The sequence below is a fragment of the Ambystoma mexicanum genome, chromosome 1q, assembly GCF_040938575.1.
Source record: "Ambystoma mexicanum isolate Mex_15411 chromosome 1q, UKY_AmexF1_1, whole genome shotgun sequence".
Lineage (NCBI taxonomy): Eukaryota > Metazoa > Chordata > Amphibia > Caudata > Ambystomatidae > Ambystoma > Ambystoma mexicanum.
The window spans coordinates 320460780-320476413 of record NC_090922.1 but is presented as its reverse complement, the minus strand read 5'-3'; the positions used below and the strand labels follow the sequence as shown (position 1 = coordinate 320476413).

Here is a 15634-nt window from a genome sequence, read left to right as displayed (position 1 = left end):
TTGAATTTGCAACAAAAAAATAAAATGTTTTTCAGAAGTCTGTGCAGGCGTCCCCGCAGTATCGGCAACAATCTCTGGGTTATTGCTTACTTTTCTTCCGGGATTGTGGGCAAGGTTGTCGTTCTCCGGTTTCACTGTTTATGGAGAAGTCTCTATCAATGTAGGAAACCCACGAGGCCGTCAACTCAATGTAGTTCCAAACGTCTTGGCTGAATGAGCACTGTCACTTTATTGCATTCCGGAAGCAGCCAAGTCTGAACCAGAAGGTAGGTTGGGCCTGAGATACTGGAGGTTTTTCACTGGTACCCTGACCTTCCCCTAACCCTGGGGCCTCACTGGGCCTGAGATACTGGAGGTTGTTCGCTGGTACCCTGACCTTCCCCTAACCCAGGGGCCTCATCCTATGGGTCCCTGGTGGCCTCTTATTCTCCCCCTCCTCACCCTGATGTCTACCCTTAACCTCTGGTGCCTTTTCCTAAGTCTCCTCCTTGAGTCTAGGAAACTTCTGCATACCCTCCTCAATGCCCCAACACGTGCTTATTGCTCCTCACTCGCAGGCCCTGTAGGCTTGGGGTGTGTAGTTTCCTCTCTTTAAACCACGATTGCCACAGTTTAGTTGTTTGCATTGCTTATTAATGATTGTATTGCTAGATTCATTTGTTACATTGCTAGATTCATTTTCCACTGCTAAATTGTTGCCGAACTTCCCTTCACTCCCTAATTGCCCCAGAGTAATGATTGCATTGCTAGATCAATACATATTTAGCTATTTAGCTATGTCCACTTTGCACTTCTTGATTAGCTGTTGGCCAAATGTACTTGCTCTTTGATTGCTCCAAATTAATAATTTGCATTGCTGGATTAACTGCTGCACTGCAAGATTAACTGTTTCCCAACTTTATCACGTCCCATGATCATCCCAGATGAAGGATTACATTACTTCAGTAAGTTTTGCATTGCTAGATTGCATTTCACATGCCGGCATTAGCTGTTGCCGTTCTACACTTTACTTGATGGTCCCAGACTCGTTTTTTCATTGCTGTATTGTTTGCATTACTAGATGCATTTTGCACATCCAAATTAACTAGTGGTCATTTTTACATCACTCCTTTGTTGGTCCAGCTTAATTGTTTCACCATTACATTCATTTTGTCTCCCTGCTAATTGTTTTCCCAGTGGAACAATAGTTGCACCACCAGATTAATTTGTTGCATTGCTATATGCACTCTTACCAAACTGTACCACGCCCCTTAGTTTTCCAGATTAGCTCTTGCCCTGGTGTTAGGACAGTTTTTCTGAAGTCCGACTAAGGGTTTAGTAAAACCATTCAACTGAGGCAGTACAATAATCCAGTCTTAGTATAAGGCTGTACCACCTGAGTTCATGGTAGCTTAGACAGAGCAGCCAGGCTTATTCTAGGAGGGAGAGAGGGCTGCAGAATCAGTACAAAGAAATTGTAATACAAATGGTCCAAAGAAACACTGACACACTATGTATTGGAAAAATAATGGTTTATTTAATTACAAGTAGGCCCAGATAAATCTTGGTGGGAATAAGCACCATCACAGATCAAAAACACAACACTATGCTTGAAGGTACACAGACCAAGGCACATAACCTTATTTGGAACACCTAACAGGAGTTCTAGGAAAGTCAAAACCAATAGTTACTTTTAGTTTACTTTCAGTAATACCAGGGTAGTAGACCCTATAAGTTGTACCGTGCTAGCGGAGACCGAGGCTACAGTCAGAATCAATGGGAGTGAGCAGAGCCAAACATAGAATCAAGAAGCAACTCAGAGAAAAGTGAAGATCCTGTGGGGTAAGACGGCGACGGCCCACCAATACGGGGAAGGACAACGCCCGGGTACGATACTAGCAAGGATGGTCAAATTGAAAACACAGAAGTGTTGAGTCCTGTCTGTCAAGGACGCTCATCGGGAGGTGAAGTTCGGGGACGTCGACATTGTCAAGTAATTCTGCACTTAGTACACCCGACTATACTCCTTGCATGTTCAGGTATTGCAACAGGAAATGGGGGAATATCTCGACCAGATGGCATTATACTGGTGTACAGAGGGCGTGTACAGAGGGGGTGAGTGAATGGTTGGGCCGCCCCCTGTCCCCAGAGGAGGTCCAGTCGGTAATGAAGTTGCTACCATCCAGGAAAGCCCTGGGACCAGATGGCTACACAGCCGAATTTTATTAATGTGTTGCCCCTAAACTAGCCCCACGTCTCCTGGAGGTATATCGACGGAGCTTAGAGATTGAGTGCCTGCCAGACTAGATGCGAGAGGCAGTGGTGGGTATTCTCTTAAAGCCAGAAAAACACCTGCCGATTGCTCTTCATATCAACGAATATCCTTAATAAACATGGATAATAAAATATTGTCAAAAATCTTGGCGTCCAGGCTGGCCCCACTGATGAACAAATGTGTCGGAGCGGATCAATCTGGATTCATACTCGGAAGAGCCACCTCCTATGAGAATCCCAGAATGTTCGGGCTGTTGTCGGCTGTACAGCAAGACGAGCCTGTAGTGGCGGCATTGCTGGACGCCACACAAGCATTTGATTCAGTGGAATGGCCCTTCCTGATCACGGTTCTCTGCAGAATGGGACTGGGTGAGGGATTCATTGCCATGGTTTGATTACTGTACACCTCACCCAGTGCTAAAATGCGGGTAAACAGCCTACTAACTGCAGATATACCTTTGGGGAGAGGCACACAGGGCTGTCCACTCTCACCATTACTGTTAGTACTGCCAATCGAACCGCTGGCGGAGGGAATTAGGGGCTGACATATTCACAGGGGCATACAACTGCACAAACACAGGGTGGTCACCTCTCTTTATGCGGACAACATGGTGTGATACATAAAGTATCCGGAACGGAACCTGGGCCCTGTCATGTCGGACATGGTGACCTTTGGGGACTACTCCGGGTTGAAAATCAATGCCACAAAATCGGTATTATTCCTACTCACAGCAGGCAACACACGGTTTGTTGGTAACTTGGGATTCCAATGGCACAACACTCACACTAGGTACCAGGAGTATACATAGCGAGGTCCGTAGAAGAACTATACAAGGGGAATTATCGCAGAGCCATGCATAACGTCAGTGAACAGATGGATGGAAATGCCACTTGATCTATATGGGAGAATATCGCTAGTTAAAATGGTACTACTTCAGCGTTTCCTGTATGTCTTTCTCAATGTGCCAATCTCGCCCCCAAGGAGTACTTCCGGAAGATACGCTCTGAGATATTGCGGTTTATATGGGCCGGAAAACAGGCACAAGTGTCCTGGGAGAAATTGGCAGCCCCCTTGGAGAAAGGCAGCCTAGGGCTTCCTGGCTTTGAGGTATACTACGAGGCAGCACATGCGGGATACCTGTTGTACTGGTTCGGGGGTCAGATGGATAAAAGGCACATCGAGGTGAAGTGGGCGCTGGCAGCCCCATATCTATTAAGGGCAACCATATTGACATCTACTGATAGATCCCTGAGGGCGCTGAATTTGATATAATTGACCTTCAAATCCTGGGCTTGCATCAAGCGCAAAGCAAAGAGAGAAGTTATTTACTCCCCACATCTCCCGGCCATACACATACCATACACATACCAGGAGTGCCTCTGACCTGCGAGACCTCATGAAGTGCCTGAATGTATCCAGCTTCAGGGACCAGTTCCTTGAGGGACGATTCTTGTCGATGGAGGAGATGAAACGTAAAGGGGAGGTTACACCACTAGACATGTTTATGTATTTTTGTCTGAGGGACTCCCTGAAGCGTATTTTTCACAGGTTTCCCTCTGAACCGGCCCCTATTTTGGCCCAGGTGTTCTAGAAAAATGATTGTAGTAGAGTGCTGTCTACACTGTATAATAAATGCATAGACACCAGAAATAGGAGGGATGACACATCTCGGGTGAAGTGGGAAAGATCACTAGGGGAAGCGCTGACTGTGGGGCTACTGCAGCGGGGAAACAAGAAGTGTGGCTCTTAATGGCAGATACAAGCTGATACACTTTAAGTACCTACATCGGTATTACTGAATGCCTCCATCGCGCACAGGGCTGACCCTGACCCTCACCAATGCCTTTGTCAAACCTATCACCAGTCTCCAACACAACTTTCACCGCCACACTCCTCGAGAAATTGATCTACCAACAACTATGGGAATACATAGAAATCAATAGCCTCCTACACAAGTCAGAGCACAGATTCAGGCCAAATAGTGAAACAGAATCCACACTATGCTCAATATAGGAGAGCCTAAAAAAACAACTGAGACACCAACTCACACATTGCACTCATCCTGCTGGACTGTTCTTCACTTTCGACACTGTCAGCCATGAGATCCAACTAAAAAGGACATTGGAGGAAAAGGAACCGCTCCACGCTTGACCGTTCTATTTTTGACCAAGAGGACTGAAATAAAACATATGACCCCTTTCAAGTAATATCCCTGCAAGGGGACATGCTGGGTACCCCAACAATGCACTCTCTCGCCTCTGTTCTTCTACATCAACATGACCTTTCTACTGGAATTTATTAAAAACTCCATTCACATGCTTCAGCTATGCATATGACACGCAAACTTTTGACGAGCTCACAAATGACTCTAAAACGAACACACCAGACCTCTGCACATGCCTTACATACATGGACTCCTGGATTACTACAAATATACTTAAACTGAACCCAGCCAAAACAAAATGTATGTTCTGCCTCTGAGGTACAACACCATCAAACCCCACACCAATCTTCTGGCCAAATGACTCCGAAACCTGCTCATGACAACTGACAGAAACCACAAAATCATGATGGACGGTGGTCTTACACTAGGAAAATGGAGTTAAGAGCCATTGTAAGGAGCTGCTGCTTACAGCTCCTGATAGATCTACACATAATGTCCTACTTGAACTTAATGCACAAAACCAGTTATTGCACTTGTACTCTCTAGATTATTCTACTCAACAGACTACAAAGAGTCCAACATGTGGTGGTCAGACCTGAAATTGAAAAGATACCACACAATGCCCCATTTCTCTGTATACTTCACTGGCACCCGAATAATAGACACCTCTTCTCACCAACTAACCGACTGCCCTCTAAAATTCCCTACCACCTTACATTATACACGCACAAATCCCCTTCTCCCCCCTGGCAACCACATGCCTATCAGTTACCACATCATCATTAATGGAGTTCTGATAAAGCTCTCCTCTTTATCCCCCTCATCAGGAGCTAACCCAGGCCCAGAGCAATGTGATTTTATCAGCTCTTGGGCTCTGCCCGACAAACACATACTAAATCCTCACTTCCAAACCAGAGGTGCACTGAGAATTCAGATCATTCCAGCCTGTTCCCATCAACACCACATGATTCGCTTCTGCTTGTCCCTCTATCCCATTTACACCCTACGCCCCCATCTTTTCTTACAAGAATAAGCCCAGTGAGGCCCCCTAAATGGCATCCAGGTGCTACAAAAGACTGTTAGCACAGTTTTTCTGAAGTCCAACTAAGGCCTTAGTAAAACCATACAACTGAGACAGTACAATACTCCACTCTTAGTATAAGGCTGTACCACCTGAATTCACGGTAGAGTAGACCGAGCAGCCAGGCGTATTTTAGGAGGGAGAGAGGGCTTTAGAATCAGTACAGAGAAATTGTATTATACATATGGTCAAAAGAAACACTGACCCACTATGTATTGTAAAAATAAAAGGTTTATTTTATATACAAGCAGACCAAGAGATTCTAGGGTAAGTAAGTACAATCATAACGCATATACACACATTATAAAAACACAACACTATGCTTTAAATACACAGATCAAAGCACAGACCTTATTTAGAACACCTAACAGTATTTCTACGGGGGTAAAACCATAGATTACTTTCTGATTACTTTCAGTAATAGAAGGGTAGTAGACCCTGTCAGTTATACAGTGACACCCAACAAGGAAATCACATAGTCAACCAACTTGCAAATATACTTTTCTCAATAGGGGAAGACAGATTCAAGTAACAGTATATGCCTCAACTACCTTTGTGATAACACATAGTTATACTAAGTGAGTAAGATCTTTTTGGTGTAACATACAATTACAGTTGCTTTTCGGCTCAGTGGAACACAGTCCAAGATAAGCAAGAACTTTTTACACTAATTTTGGATGCTCAAGGCAACCAAAGCAAAGGTCAGCTAAATCTAAAGGACACGTTTCAGGAATGGCACACAACTATTCTAGGCAGGTAAGACCTAATGTTGTAATATTCTATTACAGTTTCTTTTTAAGATCAGCGGAACACAGATTGAGATAAGCAATAACTCTAACTTGTTTTAGGATGGCACACAGATAACACAAGGTAAGTAAAACATATATACTTTTCAAAGTCCACAGGCTTCCCACCGAAGATAAAAATCACACAAAGGAATTTCCCTGAATGTCAGGGGAAGGAACAAGAAAGGACAAGGAACGCTGAAATGGCAAAAAAGAAGACGGGAACCATTTTGGTAAAATGAGCAGCCACGGGTGCCTTTACCGCAGGCTGTGTAAACAGCCCGCGGTAAAGGTGCACCGAATTAATAAAAAGGTTCACTGCCACCAGCCATTAAATGTAAATTTGTCCTTGTAACATAAATGTTATATTTGAAATGAGAAAGGGGATATTCAGTATGTCCCCAGCACTCCACATAAGGAGGGGGGGTGCTGGCCTCGCCTAATAAAATGTAAAAGGGATCCAAAGATCCTTTCTACCCTTGGGAACGGTAGTTCTCACAAGGTTAGCCAGAGAAAGTTAAAAAGGGAGCAACTAGGGCAACACAGCAATAATAGGCACTTACTGCCAAAAAGTTGTCAAAGAGGATAACCTTTAAAAGACACTATGAAGAGTCTTAAAAATGACATCCATAAAAAGAGTAAAAGACTCTGAGTGTGGAAAAAGGTTCCCACTCAGTGAGGTATAGGGAAAAATAATCTACCAGTGCAGTGATAAGACACAGGTCCTGAAGATTTATCATTGATATGAAAATATTACCTAACAAAGACCACGTTATATTGCATTTCAATACCACTTTACAAATGATCTCCTGCCATGCATGATGAAGGGTAGGACAGAAGAAGCATATTCTCTCAGAATGAGGTAGGGAAGGTTACTGAACACATTTGGCAACATTTTTTCCTGTTCTCTGATAAATGGGAAATGAGACTTCAAATAGACAATGGGCCTCATTATAATGTTGGCGGTCACAGTATGAACGGTGCCGGTAAGGCACTGGCACCGTTCATACCGTGCCGCCGAATTACGATTTCTGCTTGCGGGTGCCTGACAACCTTCCAGGTCTGACCTGGCGGGCTGTGCAGCACCCGCGAGCATAACACGTAATTGCACCAGCACCGTTATCAACGGTGCCGGTGCAACCATGCTCCCCACCCCCATTCTGCCCTATGGGGCAGAATGGGGATTGGGAGCCCGGCAATACTGCCACCCGCGAATGGGCAATTACCGGCCCATTCAACTCGTAATGGGCCGGTTATTGTCCAATCGCGGGTGCTCAGAAGGAAACGTTTTCTTCAGCTTTCCCTCCCCCTAGCTCAGTCACATGTCAGCATTAACGAAAACATGTCTGCTCATAATAAATGCTATTTTAATGGATACTTGCATGCATTGCAGTGTATTATGGTTCAGCAAGGGTCCTCCCGAATGCCTTATTCCTCATTTTACCATTGGAAGTGCAGCTAGAACCGGATGTCTTAAAGATTCATCCCATTCGGGAAATCTAAAGATCCCTTTTTGCTGCTTCCTGCATACTAAATATGACCTTTTCTTTGATACTTTATTTGAGACTTTGTTTGCAAGTTCAGTGGTTCAAACCCACACCATCCAATTTGTTAAGCATTGCTGGGAACCTTTTTTCACAATTAAACATCCTGCAGAGAGATTTTATATGTTTGAATACTAAGTCATTTTCCTTTAATACCAATTCTGAATATGGATACTGCCCCTGAATATTTTTCTTTCACCCAACTCCCTATTCACTTATATGGATATGTTCCATGGTCCTTCTGTGGCAGAAAGTATCTAAGGGAATGAGTGTGTAGGAGCAATGAAGCCTGCTATGCCCCTTAGTATTAATAGTTTGGGAAATAGCATAAGAGGAAATGATTTGCATTGTGTCTATTTGGCACCTGAGAACATTTGATAAGATACACTGCCTTATTACGACCATTTACTGTTACTGCCACTCATCCTATGGGTTTACAACGGGATTCAGAGTGGTGGTAGAGCCGTGTAATTCCCCATTTCTGGAGTCCATAGGACTCCATGGCGATTTTGGCGAATCGACAGCAAGCAGTAATTGGAGCAAAATAACCACCACTTTTTTACCACACCACCAAACTCGTAACGAGGCCTTAAGTATCCAAAGTAAAATGAAAATGTCCATCAGTGCTGTTACTTTTCTGTGTCAGTAAAAAGTACATTCTTAACAAAATCAATAAATGAATCCTGTTGCATTTCCCCATAGGCAAAACAGAGTATAAAGCAGAAATCTCTACACCCGAACTATCGAAGATGAAAGTCACAGACTTTTTCTGTAGGCTGGTATGTATGATTCTAATACATGCAAACATTTGCTTGTGAAATATGCTTTTGATTTAAGAATGCATTTAACCATGTAGCTCTCATTTTAGCATATATTTGTATTATGGTATGGGGCTGTCTATTAATCCTAGTATTAGATCGTGTATACGGCTTTGTAAATGCCTAGCGAACTGTGTGCAAATTATGGGAGCTGGGCAAGTAGGCACTTGTGAGCAATAACAATAGGCCATGTTTGCACGTGAGGTTTTGTCTTCATATCACATGTATCTATTTGTAGCTTTTAGTTATTTGGAATTGTGTATCTATTTGCTTTCATCCCCAGATTTCTTGCGGTTTTCCACTGATCCAATTGGAAATTCTTTGTCATGCACAGAATGCAGTCACACACGGACATGTTTATGTGGGGACTACATGTTGAATATGTGGGAACATAACATACAGCTACAGAGACCAAACCTAGTGATGCGTGCATGGAGTCTGCAGAGGAGCACACCCTACACTGGGACTGTGTGTATTTTATAATCCCCATATCTTATATCTGCAGGAAATCATATCCAACAAATACCCCTGAAATGAGCAGGAGAAAATGGGAAGAGGTGAATGCATAGAATTGGGGGATTTGTGTCAAAAATGAAAATTGCTGAATTTCAGGATTGGGCAAGCAGATATGGAATGTGTAAAGCGAAGTGTAAAAAGCTGATCCAAGAGTTAAGTTGTCCTTTGGACAGGAAGTTATTTTCTAAAGCATGAATTTCCTCATGAAGGAGATAGAAGACTCACAGATTAGAGGTGTACAAATAAAATGAATGTCATTTAATATTTTCTGATCCATTGTTTAAGAGTAAGAAAAGTGACTTGCAAAGTAGAAATGTAGCTCTGTCACTCAACTGTTTCTTTTCACTTGCAGGGGCCCCTATCGCTATTTTCGGCAAAACAAAGATGGTCAGCTCCACGGACTATGTCTATAAATGCTGAAGATATAGAGCACGGATTTACGTTAAAAGGCAGCTCACCAGTACAGGTCCATTGTTTGGATCCACTTTGTAATGCAGCAGTAAGTAAAAAGCTGTGCAATCATTATTTGTTCATCAGTACCTCAGATGGCTGCCCTGTGTTTTATTAGATTGCAGTCAAAGCAATTACCAAAAGGGCTAAATATAAAATGTAGTTCCAATTAATACATTATTACCCCAGATTCCCCATCTTTAAAATTGCTCCAGGCACTGACTGGATCCGTAAATGCTATAAAATCCACCAGGGTTTGCAAGTGCAAGCTCCTGGAACTTTTCTCTACCCGCTTTTTTTGTAGGCATATATCTTTGCCGAAACATCAGGGTTTAAGCCTTGAAAATTGTCTTTGGAGCACTCGGGTGGATCATGACTTCTGCATCTGCATATCTTTCCAGGGCAATGCCCTGCCAAAACCATCCGGGAGCGGGTCACAAAGGTGTTCACTTTGATCTGGAAGGACAGAGGGCAAATGGACACAGCCCCGGATGCAGAGCCTGCAATGAAGAAAAATCAGTAAAGGAATGGTTAAAAGTTCCACGAGTGAGTCTTCATCTTCTTCAGTTTTCAAGATACAGCACCACAGGAGCCCTTCTCCGGAGCCAAAATGGCAGAGAAACCGATCATGGCCCTTGTGAAACTAAAGGGCCCCTTTCCATCAACTACCTCTTCCCTGCTGACCTTTCGGCCTTCAATCTATTGATTATGTCTCCCCTGCATCTGCTGTTGAGCCCCAAACTACACCTTCATTGGACAATGCTAAATCACATATACTGACGCATTACTTGCTTAGGATCGGTATTTGGGCCACTGCCTCTGTATCCCATATCGGGTACTACCTGCACTGCAAATGAGGTCCATGAGAGAAGGTTAACATTGAGGTCCTCATTGCTCCAAGACCAGCACCCAAGACCAGCAGCCAAGCTCGTCCCCAGTCAGGAAGTGCCAATGAACCCAACTGACACTGCGCCACTACACGCTTCTGACTTACCTGGCTTCTATATTATCACTGGTAGCACACTTTGGCATTTGCAAATCTTCCAATGGCCGAAGCCTGCTCTTTTCCAGGACCGCCATCTTCTACATGGATAGTGGATTTGTTGCTCCCTGCTCTTCGCTCCTTCAACTGCCTTATGATGATCGTGGCAATAGGCCTGCCTCTCACTGGCTTCAGTATTTGGCGGGTACTGGATCCAACACGGAGCCTACCTTTGGTTCCAGTCTGGTTACCTCAAAGTAAAATGGTGACTGGCACTTCTAAGGGGTACATAGACTTGTCCATCTTGATGCCACAATCCAACATGACATCCAGCAGTTCCAGAATCTTTTTGGCAACCAACACTATAAAAGGGTAGCAAACACAGGCATTGGTTAAAATGCATGAGCGACAGAGCGTAGAGGGAGCCTGAACCACAGACTATTCTCCCCCTGAGAACATTGTTTAAATATTATGTTAAAATGGTGCCTTTTACAACACACTTTGTGTGACAAATGGTGTAAAAATCCACACCGTTTACAATCAGTTTTTTAGGCTAGCACATGAAAATTCTAATAGATGCCAAGTCACCAACACTGTAAAGAAGCATTTTCTGGAGCATTGTTCAGCACATTGTTCTGATGCCTTTGCCCACAACATATGCCTGTGTTCTGCCACTGTAAAAAACATGTGTTAGGGAGAATTCTCTCTTTAAGCTGAATTTCCTAACCTAGTGAGTCCCCCAGCAGCTTGCTGGATTTCTGGAGTTTGTTTTTTTCCTCCTGCCAAGAGTGAGACTCTTTTTCTCCCACTCTTGATTAATGGTATTCCTTTGATTGGTAATGTGTTTTATGAGCTATGGGGTCCTTTGCTCCATAGGGTCTCATGTGTTTTTCCTATGTGTGTTACACAGCACCCTCCGTGCAGTAACACAGGGGTGTCCTACTGAAACCCCACCATAGACTCCATACCCTGGGACTGACTACTGTCTCCCAGGGCATGTAAAGTCACCATTGGCTTTACTAGTCCCAAATTATTAACAGAAACCAGTAACAACCATCATATTGTGGACGTACTGGTCGGGGCAATTCGATTGCCCCGGGGTCTGTTAGTCGAGGGGGCACGTCTCCGTCCCCCCTGGTCGAGTTTTGGCTGGTGGCAGTGGAAACTACTTTTTATATTCGACCGCGAATATTTCTCTATGGGATTTTCCCATTGTTCGAGGCTACCAACTTTAATTATTTAATTCTCATAGCCTCGCACATACCGCCGGTTTATTTAATTAATATTAATTCTCCGGTTGGTACTTTTTGCCAAGACTCGATTCTAAAATGGCGTTTGTGTTCTCTTCTGTGACTCCAACCCAAGTCGAGCCCTTTGTTCCACTTTTTGGCGGGCTTCTCCACAGAAGCCTCCAAAAGTGGTGCCACTCTGTCTGGGTACCACAGGGGGTCTGGAAGGGGGTTTAGGCACCCTGGACTGAGTTACCTTGGTGACTCGAGTCGCACTCTTGTGTGATTGGCCCAAGTGGTGAGCCGGCCGGCTCACCACTTAGCATGTTTGAGTGACAGCTAGGCTGAGTGAATGGGGGTTTTCTGCATAAAAGCAGGGCTTTGGGGACTGGAACTTCAGAAGTCGCCACAGGACCTGAGAATCCGACGAGGGAGAAGCTGAGCCAACCTACCACGACGACACCACCGGTGGAGCCCTGCGGAACCGACTCACCACTTCCCGACGACAGAGAAGATCTCCCGACTGGAGAGGCTTCTTCCCCTGACTGGTGGGCACAACCAGTTTACCTTTCTTTCTTTTGCACCCCAGCCTGGTTTGTGGTCGAACTGCCCGTGCCAAGCACCCCGGCGGCCGGATAGCCACTCACCACTGAACCACGAATCAACGGAACGCTCCTTGTACCGAGAAACTCTGCGGCTGGTTTCTTCCCTGGCAGTACAACGGGCCCCTGTCTTCCTCCACGACGAGATCCTCTCTTCCCCCGGACGAAGCACCGACTTGCACCCGCTGCCAGGAACAACTGCCCCCGCTGGAGCGTTCTCACCACTTTAAGGTACCGTGTCCGCCAGGCCTCCCTTTCTAAAGATTGCTACAAGGTAATAATAGCCCCTTAACCTTCTGGACTGGGCTGGCCGCCTTGACCCTCTAACTGGTCCCTTTCTTTGGTCCAACTCCTTTTTGAATCATTACAAGACTTTTGTGCACTGCAACCGTGTGACCTTGGACACATTTCGTTTCGATCCCCTTAAAGTGGATCCGGCCTACTGACTCTGAATTCAGGGTTTTACTTTGCCCTCCTCTCATGTTCTGTTCTTGTAAAAGTGTTGGGATCTGTTTCAAATTGTTCTCTGCTTTTCTCTCCCTTTTTAAAACAAACTATTAGAGTGCCATCTACGTTAAGCGCTCACCACTGTCTGAAAATAAGTGGGGCTTTACTTAAGACTTGTCTAATATTCTTTTAAGGGAGTGTATATCGTTTAGTGACCGTGTTTTTGAATTGCTTACTATTAGGGCCTGTGTGTTTTTCTAGATGTGGTTTTAAATAAATAATTATATCTCTTTTACACCAAGCCCTGGTCAGTGCTTACTTGTTTTATTGTGTGATCTTGACCTATTGTGAATACTCTGTATACTGCCTAACTCTTCTTGAGGGAAGTCTGACTGCTCAGCCACAGCTACCAAGTGAATCTGTGTGGTACAGACTGCTACCAAGTGGGTTTACTGCCAAACACCTGTAAACCTAAATCTTTTGCAGTGGTCCCAGAGGGAACTGCACAGGTTTCTGCCTAACAACATGCACCAATATATGCCAGTATTCCCACATAAGGAAAAACTCAGGTTGGCTTTGGTCATAATGCCAGTAAAAAAAGCAATTAAAAGAAAACATGTAGATGCTGCCTGCATCAATAACCCCCTTTCAGATATAAAAACACTCATCGTGATGTTGGCTTTGCCCCCAATACCAGTAAAAGTGCTATGTCACTGTAAGAAAACAAGTGCATGCTGCCTGAAGCAATGACCCCCCACCCCCCATCACATAAGAGCACTTATCATATTGGCTTTAGTCATAACATCAGTGGAATTGAAAACATGTGCATGGTTCCTAAACCAAAGAACCTCACCACCAACATAAGTACACTCCTCATGTTGGTTTCCCATAATGCCAATAAAAAATAAAACACCATGCCTCTCTGAAAACATGTCCATGCTGTCTGCACCAGTTTAGGCCAATACAGACAATTAAGAACATACTCCTGATCAATTTGCTTAGAATGCAAATATAAAATGCCATGCCACTGACAGAAAATGGGGCCATGCTGGCTGCACCAATATAGGCCATTATGGTCACATAAGAAGATACTCCTGTTGGCTTTATCCATATAATGCCAGTAAAAAATGCCATGCCTTTGTCAGAAATCAAGTACATGATGCTTGCACCAATGAGCCCCCCACAATAAGAGGAATGTTCATGGCTGGCCCCTCACGCACACTCATACACATACCCATACAACATATACTTTTTTTTTTTTTTCTATTGATTTAGTTGATAAATCAACTTTTCAATATAAATTTACATTTATAAATTAGCATTAGTAAAAAGAAAATAAATTTAAAAAAAGTAGAAAAAAGTACATTTGAAAGAAGAAAAAGAAGCAAGGAGAAACAAAACAAAAACAAAAATTCAACAAATTTTCATAAAATACTAAAAGTTAGTTCATCATTCAAAAAAGGGGAAAAAAAAATCGAAAATACTTATCATACACACATAATTGTCCATTAGGGTGTAGCGTAAAATAAAATTACATTTTCTTTACACCGTCTTCCAAGACATCAAATCCGTAGTGTAAATATAAAAACATATAAAAACAGATAGAACAAGACAGAACAAAGGTAGCTGCACATATTCAATCATTGATCTGTTACGTTGTTGAAAAATATTCCCTTAATTTTAGTGCTTTTAGAAAATTCACAACAGCCAATCTTATCGTAGTTATCTGTGTGTTGTAGATACGATACCAAAAATTTTCAATTGTAAGTGGTGTGTATGTTTCGAAATGCTTTTTAAAGTAATCAATTCTCATGGGTAATAGCACCTGGCATTCTGCTATCAGATGAAATATAGTTTCTGCTTTGTCTGATTTTTTACAAAATCTGCAGAAATTCTCTTTTTTACTAATGACATTCCACTTGGCTAGATTATTTCTGGTGTACCACCAGTTCATTCTGAACCTCAGAAATGCATTTCTTGGTTCCGCACCTGGAAATTTTAGTAAGTAGCTTTCAGTAGTTCGCACTTTTTTCATGGTGATTTTATGGAGGGTGGCATGCGCAGTCTTTTGACAATCCTCGTATGTCTTTACCCAATCCCATATAATAATTTTTTCTTTCGCTCTTTCAGGATTCATAACTAATAGCTCTTCTGAAACCTCTGTTTTCACCATAAAGTTTTTGATCTGTTGTCGCCACACGCTCACTGCTTTATGCTCACTCGTTCTTGTATAACTAGACAAGATTTGCAGTAAAGAATCATCCTGTTTTGCCATAATGCATTTCCTGTACAGGCTACATAATCTCCACATATACATACAGTTTAGAGAAGAGATACCCAATTCATATCTCAATAAACACATCTGAGCAGCTTTTGGTATATGTAGGACCTTTTTCCAGAATTGGCCTTCCAATCTTTGCCAGACCATCTCGTCTCTCCAAGCCTTGGTTTCTGCACCATAAAGAACAATTGGGACAACCCTTTGACAATAAAAGGTGATTATAGGTTTCAAAGAAAAAGTGCAAAATCTATGATTAATAATAGAAGCCTGAGAAATAGAGGTTCCAATTTTTATTTTTAGTTCGTCAATATATGGTGTATCTGCTCTGGAGGTGTTTACATTTATTCCTAGATACTTATATTGGGTAACATTTTCCAATATTTTCGTTCCTAGAGATAACGAGAGACGAGATGCCCTGGCTTTTTTATTGGGTACAATCTTAAGAATTTTTGTTTTCGGGATGTTTATTACTAGCTCATTA

At 43.1% G+C, this 15634-nt stretch overlaps 1 protein-coding gene across 1 annotated transcript in view; it reads left to right on the top strand.

Annotated features, from left to right (window-relative positions):
* RHPN2 (rhophilin Rho GTPase binding protein 2) overlaps positions 1-15634 on the top strand; it is a 398731-nt gene that overhangs the window by 276946 nt on the left and 106151 nt on the right. Inside the window, exons 12-13 of the mRNA XM_069639162.1 lie at positions 8531-8607; positions 9515-9661. Coding sequence (XP_069495263.1) covers positions 8531-8607; positions 9515-9661 — 224 coding nt within the window. The remainder of the gene's footprint in view (positions 1-8530; positions 8608-9514; positions 9662-15634) is intronic.